Here is a 16858-nt window from a genome sequence, read left to right as displayed (position 1 = left end):
TCAAAAGAAAGTCACACTATTTGATACTCAAGGCAGTATTTAAAAGTGGAGAAAGTAAAGAAACCTAAACGGAAGAAATGTTTTGAAACTTTACTCAGTACGGTAAATTTCTACCAGTTTTATTGTGAAATAATTCACATGCGCCACTGTAGAAGTTTAAGGTATACAGCATGATGTATTTTTACTGTGAAATGATTAAACAGGTTCAACAAATATCCATCTTCTCACACACATACAATAAAAAGAAGAAAAATCTCTCCTGTGATGAGAACTCTTAGGATTTACTCTCTTAATAACTTTCTTATATATCATATAGCAGTGTTAGTTACAGTCATCACATTGCACATTATGTCCCTAGTGTTTCTTTATCTTATAACTGGAAGTTTGTCTGATCATCTTTATTCATACCTCACCCTGACTCTGGTAACTACAAGTCTGATCTATTTTTCTATGAGTTTTGTTTTAGATTCCACATAATTGGGATTATACAGGATTTGTCTTTCTCTGTCAGACTTATTCCACTTAGCATAATGCCTTCAATGTCCATCCATGTAGTCACAAATGGCAGGATTTTCTCATTATTTATGGCTTAATATTCCATTGTGTGTGTGTGTGTGTGTGTGTGTGTGTGTGTGTGTGTGTGTGTGTGTGTGCCACAAAGTCTTTATTCATTCATCCATGAACACTTAGGTTGTTTTCACATCTTGGCTATTGTAAATAACCCTGCTATGAACATGGGGGTAAAAATATCTTCCCAAGTTAGTGTTTTTGTTACCTTTGGATATACTTCCAGAAGTGGAATTGCTGAATTATATGGTAGTTCTATTTTTAAGTTTTCAAGGATCCGCCATACTGTTTGCCAATGGCTGTACCAATTTACAATTCCATCAAAAGTTCAGAAAGGTTCCTTTTTCCCACATCCATGCCATGCTTATTTTTTGTCTTTTTTTTAAAGATTTTATTTATTTATTTGATAGAGACACAGCGAGAGAGGGAACACTAGCAGAAGGAGTGGGAGAGGGAGAAGCAGGCTTCTCACAGAGCAGGGAGCCCGATGTGGGACTTGATCCCAGGACTCTGGGATCATGACCTGAGCCGAGGGCAGACGCTTAACAACTGAGCCACCCAAGCGCCCTATTTTTTGTCTTTTTGATGATGGCCATTCTAACACGTGTGAGGTGTTATCTCACTGTGGTTTTATTTTGCATTTCCCTAATTACTATTGATGTTAAGCATCTTTTCATCTATCTTGTTGAAATTTCATATATCTTCTTTGGAGAAATGTCTGTTCAGCATTTTTGCCCATTTCTTTAATTGGGCTATTTATTATGCTATTGAGTTATGAGTTTTCATATGTTTTGTTATTAACCCCTTATGAAAGTTATATGAGCTTTCATATGTTTTGTTATTAACCCCTTATGAAATAGATGATTTACAATTATTTTTTCCCATTCTGTAGGTCATCTTTTCACTTTGTTGATGGTTTCTTTTGCCTTGCAGAAGCTTTTTAGTCTGATATAGTTCCACTTTTGTGTTTGTTGTTGCTTGTGCTTTAGGTATCATATAAAACAAATCATTACGAAGACCCATATCAAGACACTTTGTTTCTATGTTTTCTTCTAGAAGTTTTATGGTTTCAGGTCTTACATTTAAGTCTTGTATTCATTTAATGTTAATTTTTGTGAGTGGTGTTAAGATACGGGTTCAGTTTAATTCTCATACATGTGACTATCCAATTATCCCAGAATCATTTACTGAAGAGATTGTCTCTTCTCCATTGAGTATTCTTGGCTCCCTTGTCAAATATTAATTGACTATATATTTGTGTTTCTTTCTGGGCTCTCAATTTGGTCCCATTGGTCTATGTGTCTATTTTTACAGCAGTACTATACTGTTTTGATGACTATAGCTTTATAGTATAACTTGAAATCAGGAAGCATAATACCCTCTGCTTTGTTCTTTCTCAGTATTTCTTTGACTATCTGGGGTCTTTTGTGGTTCAATATAAATGTTATGAGTGTTTTTTCTAGTCCTATAAAAATGTCATAGGTATATTAATAGAGATTGCATTGAATCTATAGATAGCTTTCAATAGTATTGACATTTTAACAATATGAATTCTTCCAATCCATGAATGTTAAATAGCCTTCCATTTGTTTATGTCTCTTCAATTTCTTTCATGTGTTTTATAATTTTCAGTGTAGATATCATTCCCATCCTTAGTTAAATTTATTCCTATTTTTTTTGTGGGGGTGCAGTCAGTTAGGTATCTGACTCTTGGTTTTGGCTCAGGTCATAATCTCTTGGTTTTGGCTCTGGTCATGATCTCAGGGTTGTGAGATCAAGCCCTGCCTCAGGCTCCATGCTCAGCACAGGGTCTACTTAAGACTCTCTCTCTCTCCCTCTGCCTCTGCCCCTCCCCTATGCTCTCTCTCTAAAATAAATAAATCTTTAAAAAATTATTTATATTTTATTGCTTTTGACTCTATTGTGAATGGGATCAATTTATTCTTTTTCAGAAATGTTATTCTTAGTGTGTAGAAATGTTACTGATATTTTTATGTTAATTTTGCATTTTGCAACATTGAATTCATTGATCTAACAGTTTTTGGATTGAATCTGTAGGATTTTCTAGGTATAAAAGCATGCCATTTGCAAATACAGACAATTTTACCTCTTTTGTTCCATATCTGATACATTTTATTTCTTTTTCTTGCCTAATTACTCTAGCAGGGGCTTCCAGTACTATGCTGAATAGAAATGGTGAGAGTGGGCACCCTGATCTTACAGAAAAATCTCTCATTCTTTCCACCATTCAGTATAATGTTAGCTGTGGATCTGTCATATTTGGCCTTTATTATGTTGAGATACATTCCTTCTATGTCTAATTTGTTAGGAGTTTTTCATCATCAGTGGATGTTAAATTTTGTTGAATGCTTTTTCTGAATCTATTGAGATGATAATAATTCTTTTATTAATGTGATGCATCACATCAATTGATTTGCAATGTTAAACCATCCTTGCATCACAGGGATAAATTTCACTTGATTATGCTAAATTATCACTTTAATGTGCTCCTGAATTTTGTTTCTAGTATTTCATGGAGAATTTTTGCATCTATATTCATCAGAGATATTGGCCTTTAGTTTTCTTTTCTATTCATAATCTTTTCTGGGTAATCAGGATAATGCTAGCCTTGTAAAATGAGTATGAGAATGTTTCCTACTCTCTGGTTTTTTTGAAAGAATTTTAAAAGGATTAGTGTTAATTCTTGAAATGTTTGGTAAGATTCACCAAAAAATCCATCTAATCTTTGGCTTTTCTTTATTGGGAGTTTTTTTTAAATTATTGATTTAATCTCCTTTCTAGTAATTGGTATATTCAGATATTTTTTATTTCTTCCTGAATTGCTTTGATAAGTTGTATGTTTCTAAGATTTGTTCCCTTTTCTTCTAGGTTGTCCAGTTTGTTATAATATACTTTTTAATATAGCCTCTAATGATCCTTGGAATTTCTGTGCCATCAGTTATAATTTCTGCTTTTTCACTTATAATTCTGTTAGATTTGTCTTTTCTCTTTTCTCCTTGATTAGTCTAGCTAACGGTTTATAAATTTTGTTTATCTTTTCAAAGAACCAACTCTCAGTTTAATCTTTTCTATTTCTTGTGTGTTCTCTATTTGATTTATTTATTCTTTAATATTTGTTATTTCTTTTTTTCTACTAACTTTGGGCTCAGTTTGTTCTTTTTTGGGTTCCTTAAGCCATAGAATTAGGTTGTTTGGGATCCTTCTTGCTCTTAATATGGGCATTTATTGATAAAAACTTCCCTCTTAGAATTACTTTTGTCATATCCCATAAGTTCTTGTATGTGGTGTTTCTATTTCTGTTTGTCTCAAGAAATTCTTATTCCCCTTTATTTTCTTCTTTGAGCCAGTGGATGTTCAAGAGGGTGTGTTTTAATTTCTATGTATTCATGAATTTTCCAGTTTTTCTTTTGTTATTGATTTCTAGTTTCATACCATTGTGGCCAGAGGATGCTTGGCATGATTTCAGTCTTCTTGAAAATATTAAGACTTCCTTTGTGGCCTAATACATAGTCTAGCCTAGAAAATATTCCATGTGCACTTGAGAAGAATGTGTATCTGCTGTAATTGGATAGAATGTTCTATATATATCCATTAGGTTCATTTGGTCTATAGTGTTGTTCAAATCCACTGTTGCCTTATTGATTCTCTGGATCTATCCATTATTGAGAGTGGAGAATTAAAGTCCCAATCTATTATTATATTACTATGTATTTCTCCTTTTAGCTCTGTTAGTTTTTGCTTTATATATTTAGGTGCTCCAATGTTGGGCATGTAACTATTTACAACTGTTATATTTTCTCAACATATTGACTCCTTTATCATTATATAATTAACTTCTTTGTCTCTTTAACATTTTTAGAGTCTATTTGTCTGATATAAGTATAGCTACCTTGTTGGTTTTTTTGTTTGTTTTTTACACCATTTGTTTGAAATGTTTTTCTCCATTCTTTCACTCCCATTCTCAGTCTATATTTATCTTTAAGGCTAAAGTGAGTCTTTTGTAGGCAGCATATTGTGGGATCTTGCTTTTCTATCCATTCAGCCATTCTATCTTTTTTGATTGGAGGATTTAATCAATTTTTAAAGTAATTACTGATAGGTAAATACTTACTATTGTCATTGTGTTAATTGTTTTGATTGTTTTATAGATCCATTGTTTCTGTTTCTTAACTTCTTGTCTTTTATTTGTGTATTGATGTCTTTTAGTATCAGTATGCCTCAACATTTTTATTGTGTTCTTTTCTGTTATTATAATAAGACATTCCCTTGTTGTCATTATGAGGCTTAAATAAAATATCTTAAACTTTTGACACCTTATTTTAAACTGATAACTTAACTTCAATAAAATTCATATACTTTACACTTTTACTTCTCCCTCTCACATTTTAGGTTATTGCTATTACAATTTACAGATTCTCCTCAATTTACAATGTGGTTATATCCCAATAAATGAATCATCAGTGGAAAATATTATAATAAAAATGCATTTAATACTCCTACTGAAAATCATAGCTTAGTCTATCCTACCTTATATGGTCTCAGAATGCTTACACTAGCCTAGAGTTGGGCAAAACCATCTAACACAAAACCTATTTTGTAACAAAGTGTTGAATATCTCATGTAATTTATTTAATACTGTACTGAAAGTTAAAAAAAAAGCAGAGTGATTTTATGAGCACAGAATGGTTGCAACTGTACTGGTGGTTTAACCTCATGATCATGTGGCTGACTGGGAGCTGCAGCTTACTGTTGCTGCCCAGCATCATGAAAGAGTATTTTTCCACATATCAATAACCAAAGAAAAGACCAAAATTCAAAATTTAAATTACAGTTTTTACTGAGTGTTACAGTTTACAGAGTGTTTATCACCTTTCCACCATCATAAAGTTGAAAGATTGTATGTCAAGCCATTGTAAGCTTGGGAAATGTCTGTACATGTTTTTGTATTGTGTAAATAATAACGATAATGATATGGTTATTTTTGCTACATTATTTTTTTACTTTTAAACTAGAGATGTGAGTAATGCACCACTATTACCATATTATAGAATTTAAGGAATTATAGAATTATAGAATTTAACTATATGTTTACCATTACCAGTGAAACTTATGTTACAAAATAATAAAATCTTGATACCAAGTAGAGAATGTTAAGTTGCATGTGCATATTGTAGTACCCAGAATGACCTCTTTCTAAGTGGTCTATAAAAAACTACACAAAACACTAACATAAATCAAGATGGAAACCTTAAAAAAATGTTCAATTTACCCACAGGAAAGCAAAAAAAGACAGAGGAAAGAGAAACATAAAATAAAAAATAAAATGGCAGACTTATGCTCTAATATATCAATCATTACCTTACATATAAATGGTCTAACACACCAATTAAAAGCAGATATTGGCATAATGGATAAAAATAAAAACTATCAGGGGCATTTGGGTGGCTCAGGTCATGATCTCAGGGTCCTGGGATCCTGCCTTGCATCAGGCATCCTACTGAGCGGGGAGTCTACTTGTCTCTCTCCCTCTGCCCCTCCCCCACTCGTTCTCTCTCTCTTTCTCAAATAAAAGAGTAAAATCTTTAAAAAAATTAAAAAAAATAAACACTATCAAACTGTCCTCAATAATAACTTCTTGGCGGGGGGAGGAAAAGATGGCGGATGAGTAGGGGACCCTATTCCAACCGGTCCCCTGAATTGAGCTGGATATCTACCAGACCACTCTGACCACCCATGAAATAAGCCTGAGATGTAACAAGATATATCTGGATATCTACAAACAGAATTCCACACGGTTGGTTTCGAGGTATGAAACTGGGAACCATGATTCCAAGAGCACATATTGGAAGATAAACAGAAAGGGGAGGGAGCCATCAGGATCCTGCACCACTGGTGGGCGAAAGACTCCCACACTGGGGACGGAGCACAGACTCACAGACCAGTAGTGGTGGGAAAAGGACTTTAGGGCAACCTCCTGGACTGAAACCTGGAGCAGCGAGGCCACCCATGCTAACTGGGGGCGGCTGGCAGTTTTAGAAGCAGAAAGGGCAGAGAGGTGCCTGGACCTGGAAGTTGAGGGGCACACAACCCAGGGCACTGCAGTTTTTAGCATCACAGACAGAAACAGAGACATCATGTCCTGGAGAGCTCACTGAAGAACAGACTGTGATCTCTCGGTTCTGAGGCAGTGGGTTGGAAACGGTCTCTTCTGCTTTCTCGGAAGAGACGCGGAAAACCACCAGAGAACAAAAGCCCCAAAACACAGGTTTTCACTGAGCCCATCATCCCCACAGGGTGCAAGGCAACTCTGCCCAAACAGGGTTGCCTGAATAACAGCCCGGCAAGCCCGTCCCCCAGAAGACAGGCTGGGAGAACAAGAGGATGACAACCCTAAGGTCCCTACAAAACAAGTGCATCTTATTTGGTTTGTGGGCAATAATTTGGACTCTGTACATTCCCTCAATCACCACTTAACAGAATGACTAGAGGAGGAACCCCCCAAATAGGAAAGACTCAGAGACTGTGACTTCTGCCACAGATTTACAAATGGATATAGATATAAGCAAGATGTTGGAAATGGACTATAGGGTAACAGTTATGAAGACGATAGCTAGAATGGAGATATTGATTAATGGCAACATAGAGTCTAATAGAGTCTCTAATGGCAGAAATGAGAGCTGAACTGGCAGAACTTAAAAATACTACCAGTGAGATCCAATCTACTCTAGATACTCTAACAGCTAGGGTAAACGAAGCAGAAGAATGAATTAGTGATCTAGAAGATAAATGGATACAAAAGAAGGAAAAAAGGAGGTCTGGGAGAAACAGCTTAAAATCCATGAAAATAGAATTAGAGAAATAAGTGATGCCATGAAACGTCCCAATGTCAGAATTACTGGAATCCCACGGCGCCTCGGTGGCTCAGTTGGTTAAGTGACTGCCTTCAGCTCAGGTCATGATCCTGGAGCCCTGGGATTGAGTCCCACATCAGGCTCCCTGCTCAGCAGGGAGTCTGCTTCTCCCTCTGACCCTCTTCCCTCTCATGCTCTCTATCTCTCATTCTCTCTCTCTCAAATAAATAAATAAAATCTTAAAATAAAAAAAAGAATTATTGGAATCCCAGAGGGGGTGGAGAGAGAGAGAGGATTAGAAGATATATTTGAGCAAACTGAGGCTGAGAAATTCCTTAATCTGGGGAATGAAACAAACATTTATGTCCTAGAGGTAGAGAAGACTCCTCCCAAGATCAAGGAAAACAGACTAACACCCCAGCATGTAATAGTAAAACTTGCAAATCTTAGAACCAAAGAAACCATCTTAAGGGCAGTTAGGGGGAAGAGGTTCCTTAGGTACAGAGGGAGGAACATCAGAATAACGTCAGGCCTATCCCCAGAGACCTGGCAAGCCAGAAAAGGCTGGCAAGACATATTCAGGATACTAAATGAGAAGAACATGCAGCCAAGAACACTTTATCCATCAAGGCTGTCATTTAGAATGGATGGAGAGATGCAGAGCTTCCAAGACTGGCAGAAAATAAAAGAATATGTGACCACTAAACCGGCCCCACAAAAAATATTAAGGGGGGTTCTATAAAAGGAGAAAGACCCCAAGAGTGATATAGAACAGAAATTTACAATCTATAGAAACAAGGAATTTACAGGCAACATGATGCAATAAATTCATATCTTTCAATAATCACTTTCAATGTGAATGGCAAATGCTCCCATTAAATGGCACAGGGTTGCAGATTGGACAAAAAGACAGGACCCATCCATATGCTGTCTACAAGAGACTCATTTTGAACCTAAAGATACATCCAGACTGAAAGTGAAGGGATGGAGATCCATCTTCCATGCCAACAGACCTCAAAAGAAACCTGGGGTAGCAATTCTCATATCAGACAAATTAGATTTTAAGCTAAACACTGTAGTTAGAGACACAGAGGGACACTATATCATTCTTAAAGGGTCTATCCAACAAGAGGATCTAACAATTGTAAATATCTACAGCCCCAACATGGGAGCAGCCAACTACATAAGCCAACTGTTAACCAAAATAGAGTCATATTGATAATAATACGTTAATTGTGGGGGACCTCAATACTCCACTCTCAGCAATGGACAGATCATCTAAGCAGAAAATCAACAAAGAGACAAGAGCTTTGAATGACACACTGGACCAGATGGACCTCATAGATATATACAGAACATTCCACCCTAAAACAACAGAATACTCATTCTTCTCGAACACACAGGGAACTTTCTCCAGAATAGACCACATAATGGGACAAAAATCATGTCCCAAATGATACCAAAAGATTGAGATTCTTCCCTGCATATTTTCAGACCATAATACTTTAAAACTGGAACTCAATCACAAGAAAAAAAATGGAAGAAATTCAATCACTTGGCAGCTAAAGACCACTCACCTTAAGAATGTTTGTGTCAACCAGGAAATCAAAAAGGAACTTAAACGATTCATGGAAACCAATGATAATGACAACAAATCAGTCCAAAACCTATGGGAACTGCAACGGTGGTCCTAAGGGGGAAATACATAGCCATCCAAGCCTCACTCAAAAAATAGAAAAATCCCAAATTCACCAACTAACTTTACACCTTAAAGAACTGGAGAAAATGCAACAAATGATGCTTAAGCCACGCATTAGAAGAGAAATAATTAAGATGAGAGCAGAGATCAATGAATTAGAAATCAGAAACACAGTAGGTCAGATCATCGAAACTAGAAGCTGGGTCTTTGAAAGAATTAATAAGATCAATAAACCACTGGCTAGACTTACCCAAAAGAAAAGAGAAAGGACCCAAATTAATAAAATTATGAATGAAAAGGGAGAGATCACGACTAACACCAAGGAAATAGAATCAATTATTAGAAATTATTATCAACAACTCTATGCCAATAAATTAAGCAACATGGAAGAAATGGATGCCTTCCTGGTAACCTATAAACTACCGAGACTGAAACAGGAAGAAATTGACAACCTGAATAGGCCAATAACCAGTAACGAGATTGAAACAGTGATAAAAAACTTCCCAAAAAACAAGAGTCCAGGGCCTGAAAGATTCCCTGGGGAATTCCACCAAACATTCAACGAAGAAATAATCCTATTCTCCTGAAGCTGTTTCAAAAAATAGAAACAGAAGGAAAGCTTCCAGACTCATTCTATGAGGCCAGCATTACCTTAATCCCCAAACCAGGCAAAGACCCCATCACAAAGGAGACTTACAGAGCAATATCCCTGATGAATATAAATTCCAAAATTCTCAACCAAATCCTACTAATAGGATCCAACAATACATTAAAACGATCATCCACACTACCAAGTGGGATTTATCCCTGAGATGAAAAGGTGGTTCAACATTCACAAATCAATCAAAATGATAGAATACATTAATAAGAGGAGACAGAAGAAGCATATGGTCCTTGCAAAAAAAGCATTTGACCAAATTCAGCATCCCTTCCTGATTAAAACTCTTCAGAATATAAGGATAGAGGGAATATTCCTCAAGTTCATAAAATCCATCTATAGAAAACCCACAGTGAATATCATCCTCAATGGGAAAAAGATGAGAACACTTCCTTTAAGATAAGGAACACATCAAGGATGCCCACTCTTGCCACTATTGTTCAACATAGTATTAGAAGTCCTAGCAACAGCAATCAGACAACAAAAAGAAAGAAAAGGTATTCAAATTGGTAAAGAAGAAGTCAAACTCTCTCTCTTCAGAGATGACATGATACTTTATGTGGAAAATCCAAAGGACTCCACCCCCAAATTACTAGAATTCATACAGCAATTCAGTAATGTGGCAGGATATAAAATCAATGCACAGAAATCAGTTGCTTTCTTATACACTAACAATGCAACTGTAAAAAGAGAAATTAGAGAAACGATTCCATTTGCAATAGCACCAAAAACCATAACATACCTCGGAATAAACCTAAACAAGGAGATAAAGGATCTATACTCTAGGAACTACAGAACACTCAGGAAGGAAATTGAAGAAGACACAAAAAAAAATGGAAAAACATTCCATGCTCATGGATCGGAAGAATAAACATTGTTAAAACATCCATGCTACCCAGAGCAATCTTTACCTTCAACGCTATCCTAATCAAAATTCCAATGACATTTTTCAAAGTGCTGGAACAAACAATCCTTAAATTTATATGGAATTAGAAAAGACCCCGAATCACCAAGGAAATGTTGAAAAAGAAAAACAAAGCTGGGGGCATCATGTTGCCTGAATTCAAGCTATATTACAAAGCTGTGATCACCAAGACAGCATGGTACTGGCACAAAAACAGACATATAGACCAATGGAACAGAATAGACAACCCAGATATGGACTTTCACCTCTATGGTCAAATAATCTTCAACAAAGCAGGAGAAAATATTCAATGGAAAAAAGACTGTCCCTTCAATAAACAGTGCTGGGAAAATTGGATAGCTATATACAGAAGAATGAAACTCGACCATTCTTTTACTCCATACACAAAGATAAACTCAAAATGGATGAAAGACCTCAATGTGAGGAATCCATCAAAATCCTAGAGAAGAACATAGGCAGTAACCTCTTTGACATCGGTCACAGCAACTTCTTTCAAGATATATCTCCAAAGTCAAGTGAAAGAAAAGGGAAAATGAACTCTTGAGACTCCATCAAATAAAAAGCTTCTGAACAGCAAAGGAAACAGTGAACAAAACAAAACCATAACCCACAGAATGGGAGAAGATATTTGCAATGACACTACTGGCTAAGGGCTGGTATCCAAGATCTATAAAGAACTTCTCAAACTCAACACCCAAAACCAAATAATCAAGTCAGAAAATGGGCAGAAGTCATGAACATACACTTTTCAAAAGAGGACATACAAACTGTCAACAGACACATGAAAAAATGTTCATCATCATTAGCCATCAGGGAAATTCAAATCAAAACCACACTGAGATACCACCTTACACCAGTTAGAATGCAAAAATTGACATGGCAAGAAACAACAAATGTTGGAGAGGTTGTGGAGAAAGGGGAACCCTCTTACTCTGGTGGTAGGAATGCAAGTTGGTACAGCCACTTTGGAAAACAGTGAGTAGGTTCCTCAAAAATTAAATATAGAGCTACCCCCTGACCCAGCAATTGCCCTACTGGTTATTTACCCCAAAGACACAGATGTAGTGAAAAGAAGGGTCATATGCACCCCAATGTTCATAGCAGCAATGTCCACAATAGCCAAACTGTGGAAAGAGCCGAGACGTCCTTCAACAGATAAATGGATAAAGAAGATGTGGTCCATATATACAATGGAATATTACTCAGCCATCAGAAAGGATGAATATCCAACTTTTACATCAACATGGATGGGACTGGAGGAGATTATGCTAAGTGAAATAAGTCAAGCAGAGAAAGTCAATTATCTTATGGTTTCACTTATTTGTGGAACATATGGAATAGCATGGAAGACATTAGGAGAAGGAAGGGAAAAATGAAGGGGGGGAATTGGAGGAGGAGACGAACCATGAGACACCATGGACTCTGAACAAACTGAGGGTTTTAGAGGGAGAGGGCTAGCGGGTTGGGTTAGCCCGGTGATGGGTATTAAGGAGGGCATGTACTGCATGGAGCATAGGTGTTATACAAAAACAGTGAATTGTGGATCACCACAGGAAAAACTAATGATGTATTGTATGGTGACTAACATAACATAATAAAATAAAATTTAAAAAAAAGCAAAAAAAAACTAATGATGTACTGTATGGTGACTAACATAACACTTTAAAATAAAATAAAATTGGGCGCCTGGGTGGCTCAGTTGGTTAAGCGACTGCCTTCGGCTCAGGTCATGATCCTGGAGTCCCGGGATCAAGTCCCACATCGGGCTCCCTGCTCGGCAGGGAGTCTGCTTCTCCCTCTGACCCTCTTCCCTCTCGTGCTCTCTATCTCTTTCATTCTCTCTCTCTCAAATAAATAAATAAATCTTTAAAAAATTAAATTAAATTAATTTAATTAAATTAAAAAGAAACAGAAAAAGAATAACTTCTTGAATGAATGAATAATTTGCTTTCTAATAAAAAAGAATAAAGTATCATGCAAAATATTATATTGAGAATCTTTCCTAATTAGGAGGTGAAAGTAATTCTCTCAAATGATTATGGCCCCCAAAACTAACTGTTTTATAATTAGAAGAATATCAATATTCTTAATTTTACCTAGTTAGCACAATTCTTATATAAATTTTGATGCTGATAGTGCTATAAAAGTGTTTACATATTATAAAATATGAACTTTTAAAACATAAAAGGTTATGCAACCCAAAATCACAATCAAAATTGGCTTATCCTAGAAATGCAAGATATTTTAATTTTTGGAATTTATTGATATATACAATCAAATTATCATGTCAAGAGGAAAATAGATGAAATTGTCAACAAATGCTGATAAAATGAAACAAAATTCAAAACCATTTCTGATTTTTAAAATATTATATAATATAAAGACAATTTAAAAAACACTCCATATTCTGCTATACTGTCTACTCTAGTGTCTTAAACTAGTAAAGGATAAACAATAAACAATGAAGAGAAGAGTAAAACAATCTGAATAGTTCACAATTGAAAATGTAAATAGACAATAAACACAAAGTTTTTACCCCCTCAAATTAAAAAACAAAATAATATAAAGTTCTCATAAATTGTGTTGCCTGGGTGGCTCAGCTGGTTAAGCGACTGCCTTCAGCTCAGGTCATGATCCCGGAGTCCTGGTCTGAGTCCCACATCGGGCTCCCTGCTCTGTGGGAAGCCTGCTTCTCCCTCTGACCCTACACCCTCTTGTGCTCTTTCTCTCTCTCTAATGAATAAATAAAATCTTTTAAAAAAGAGTTCTCAAATTAGTAATTTAACATTACAAAAGAAGGTATAAAATTAATAGATGATAGAAACATGCATTGTTCATGTGTGGTTTGCCTTTTAGGATATAAGAAATCCATGCACTATTGAAAATAAATATAATTGTAATGGAAATTAGTAAAAAAAAATTCAGAAGTGTTAATATATTTCAAGAATTTCTAAACAGTATGTATTATTTTGCACGGTAATTACACTTCTAAAAATATGTCCTGAGGAAATAGTGTTGATTTTCTGTAAAGATTTATTTATAGTAATGTTTACAGTCCATATGAGTGAATTCTAAAACTAAATAAAAGTAACTATAAATACAAGGCTGTGTTAGGTGATGTTAGCTGCTTATCTAAAAGTTATTGCCCATTTTCTTATTTACTAATAGCACATTGATTTCATTCTCAGTTGCAAGGCGACCAACCTCAAGAACTGATTCTTGATTGGTCTTAGTTAATCATGGCAATCCCATTCCCATTTGCCAGGTATTAATTTCCTAACCTTTCTTGTAGTTTAGAGATACAGCAGTCAATTTGCACCCATAAGATATAAGGGGGAATCTGCTGAGGAGCTTCTAGGAAAATACTTCTAGGAAGTATTCTAGGAAAATACTTCTTCCCTAATAAAATTGAAGGTACTTTGTCCCTGCCCCTTCTTCCTGACTTTGACTATGCTGTGAAGATGTGATGCTTTGAGTTATGGCAAACAAAAGGACACAAGCATGAAGGCAAAACAAGATACCGAAGAATAAAAAGAGCCTGGGTCCTTAACAACATTGTTGATCTGCTCAACCAACCACAGTCTCCTGACCTCTAGAGTTCATTACATAAATAAATGTGTTTATGGTTCAAGTCACTGCTGCTTTATGTTACTTTTAATTTAGCATATCCTAATTGAGTCAGATTTAAACTAATCCCCGCCCCCCCGCAAAGCTGAGGCTCAAACCCTTGTTTATCTGGCTCATGTTTATTTTTACTGAACCATTTTGACTTTGAGAAAGTCATGCATCCTCTCCAAGTCTTAGTTTCCTAATCTAAAATGGAGTTCTTAATACCTCCTTGGTGGGACTAAGAGCCAAATTAGATAATCTACATGAAAGTCCTTTACAAGGTACAGACTGCTATACAAGTACAATCTGTTTACATATAAAGTTTTTGCAGGAACACAACATTGCAACTCATTCATTTTCTCTGAGCTTTCTAGTGGTGCTGAAATACACAAATGTACATTTCGTCAGGGGTCATATTTTAAGAGTTTGGTAACAGCAGTTTGATACAAAGAAAGACCTATTTTTCTCCCTTGGAGAAGTTCAGGTTTGTAAACATGGATGGCTTTAAACATAATAGCCATGTACACGACAGGAATATTTGTAAGAGATTGTTCTTAATGAGAGTGCCAAGACTTTTTAACATGAAGATCTATGTAATACTGAAAATAGATTATGTTAAGCCAAGCAGCTTAGTCCATCAGGTCCATCCCAATGTCCAACATGATCTAACCTCTGATGACCTTTCCTGGGTCCTGGGATTCCTTATCAACCATGTGGACACTCCTCTGTGGTACGGAATGTTACACGTAAGGAGTTAAAATTAGAGTTGGTGCTTGCATTTGTTGGTGTCTCTGGGACTTTGTGAAATAGAGAGATAGGAATGTGGGCTAAATAACTGCTATATTTTATTTTACTTCTAGGATCATGTCACTCTTCTAATCAAAACCCCCCAAAGTTTCCCTGGTGTACTTAGGGAAAAAATGAAAAATTTTCATCATAGATTTTAAGACTCCACATAGTTTGGCCCATACCTCCCTCTATGACTTCATTGTGTACCATTCTCTATTTCACTTACCATACATCAGCTGCACTAAACTTCTTCTTCCTTGTATATGTGCCTAGTTCATTCCCACCTTGAAACTCTGTACGAGCTATATTCTGTCCCCAGAAGACATCTCCTTAGAGGGGCCTTCCTCTGCTACCTGATCTGAAGTAGCTCTGTATCAGATCAGACCTAACATCTGGCTCCTGAATCCCAAGTGGGTGGAACCTAATTTTGTTGAAAGATTTCCCTAATGCTAAATAGTCTTCCTAGGCCTCTGCATTCCATATTCCCTCTTGATATATGCCATTATCTCATGGAACCCTCCCCTGACCCTGATCCTGTCAGGTGGGCTTTTTGTTGGTACTGTCACTGCTATTATCATAATCTTTGGATTCCATGTTTTGCCTGCTAGACTGGATTAGACACAGGTGGGGCTGACTCTCTTAATCTTGGACCCACTCAGTTATAAGGCTGGTTCCTAGAATGTGACAGAAATAAGTATCCTGATCAGGGGTACTTACCTTGGAGAGTTCTTGTCCAGGCCCACACAGCTGGCAGGTGACACACTGTCCCCATTGGTCCCAGTACTCATTTTCTTCACAATCCATGGTAGGAAGGCTGTGGGTACATAACACAAAAACTAGGGAGCTAGTGAAAATGGAAAGTGATGGCTTGGTTTATGGGTCACTTGGTTTATGGATCCACTTAATATAGTCTCTGGCTCTGAGTTACAGGGGTTGAGGAAGCCAATCCAAAACAGCTAATGCTTATATAGCCCTGGCCATGTGCCCAGAACTCTTTTAAAAGCTGTATATTTAAAAATAATTCATTCAATACTTTACACCACCATATCAGAGATTATTATTATCCCTAACTTACATATGAGGAGACTGAGGCACAGAGGCCAAGAAATTTGCCAAAGTTCACACAGTTAGTTGTTGTACCACTTGCTGACCTGGAAAGACAGTAAGACAAGGAGCTAGCTTCTGTCTGGGTGGGTAGAGGATAACCACAATTTTTCACATGTGACCAGCTATTAACAGTTTAGAAAGCACTTTCACATCCATTATTATTTGATCCACACAACAACCATGTGAGGTAAGTACTATAGGGATTATTGTCATTGTTTTGTGAATAAGAAAACTGAAACATGGTTTTCTTTTTTCCAAAACTGTCCTGAATACCTTGGAGGGCCACTAGCTGTCATTGCTTCTGCCCTAGGGAAGAGTGGGAGGGGAGGTGATCCACCATGAAGAAATATCCTGGTACACTAAGGGGTAGAGAAGAAGAAACACTACTCAGATAACAGTTCTCAGAATACAGATGGCATAGGGCAGTATCACTAGCATTGACCTGAGAGCTGTGAAATATAGAGTTTAATCCTGGGTATAGGGTAACCAATTATCCAGGTTTGCTCAGAACTAAGAGGCTTCCCCAGCATATGGGGTTTTCAGTGCTAAAACTGGGACAGTTTCAGGCAAACTGGGTTAGTTGTTCAACTTACCTAACTCTTCTTCTTTCAACCTATGCCCTTGGATGAGTC

General features: G+C 36.5%; 1 protein-coding gene across 3 annotated transcripts in view; it reads right to left on the bottom strand.

Annotated features, from left to right (window-relative positions):
* The window catches only part of EDA2R (ectodysplasin A2 receptor), a 49882-nt gene extending 33959 nt beyond the window's left edge, over window positions 1–15923 (bottom strand). For all 3 annotated transcript variants that reach the window (XM_028126606.1, XM_028126607.1, XM_028126605.1), the window contains exon 1: window positions 15837–15923. In XM_028126606.1, coding sequence (XP_027982407.1) covers window positions 15837–15923 — 87 coding nt within the window. The remainder of the gene's footprint in view (window positions 1–15836) is intronic.
* Window positions 15924–16858: the final 935 nt, after the last annotated feature.

Source organism: Eumetopias jubatus, unplaced genomic scaffold, assembly GCF_037043125.1.
Source record: "Eumetopias jubatus isolate StellerSeaLion01/CBP00866 unplaced genomic scaffold, mEumJub1_p1.0 scaffold_11, whole genome shotgun sequence".
In the NCBI taxonomy this organism is placed as follows: domain Eukaryota; kingdom Metazoa; phylum Chordata; class Mammalia; order Carnivora; family Otariidae; genus Eumetopias; species Eumetopias jubatus.
The sequence above is the reverse complement of the archived record's forward strand: the minus strand, read 5'-3'. Positions and strand labels throughout refer to the sequence as shown.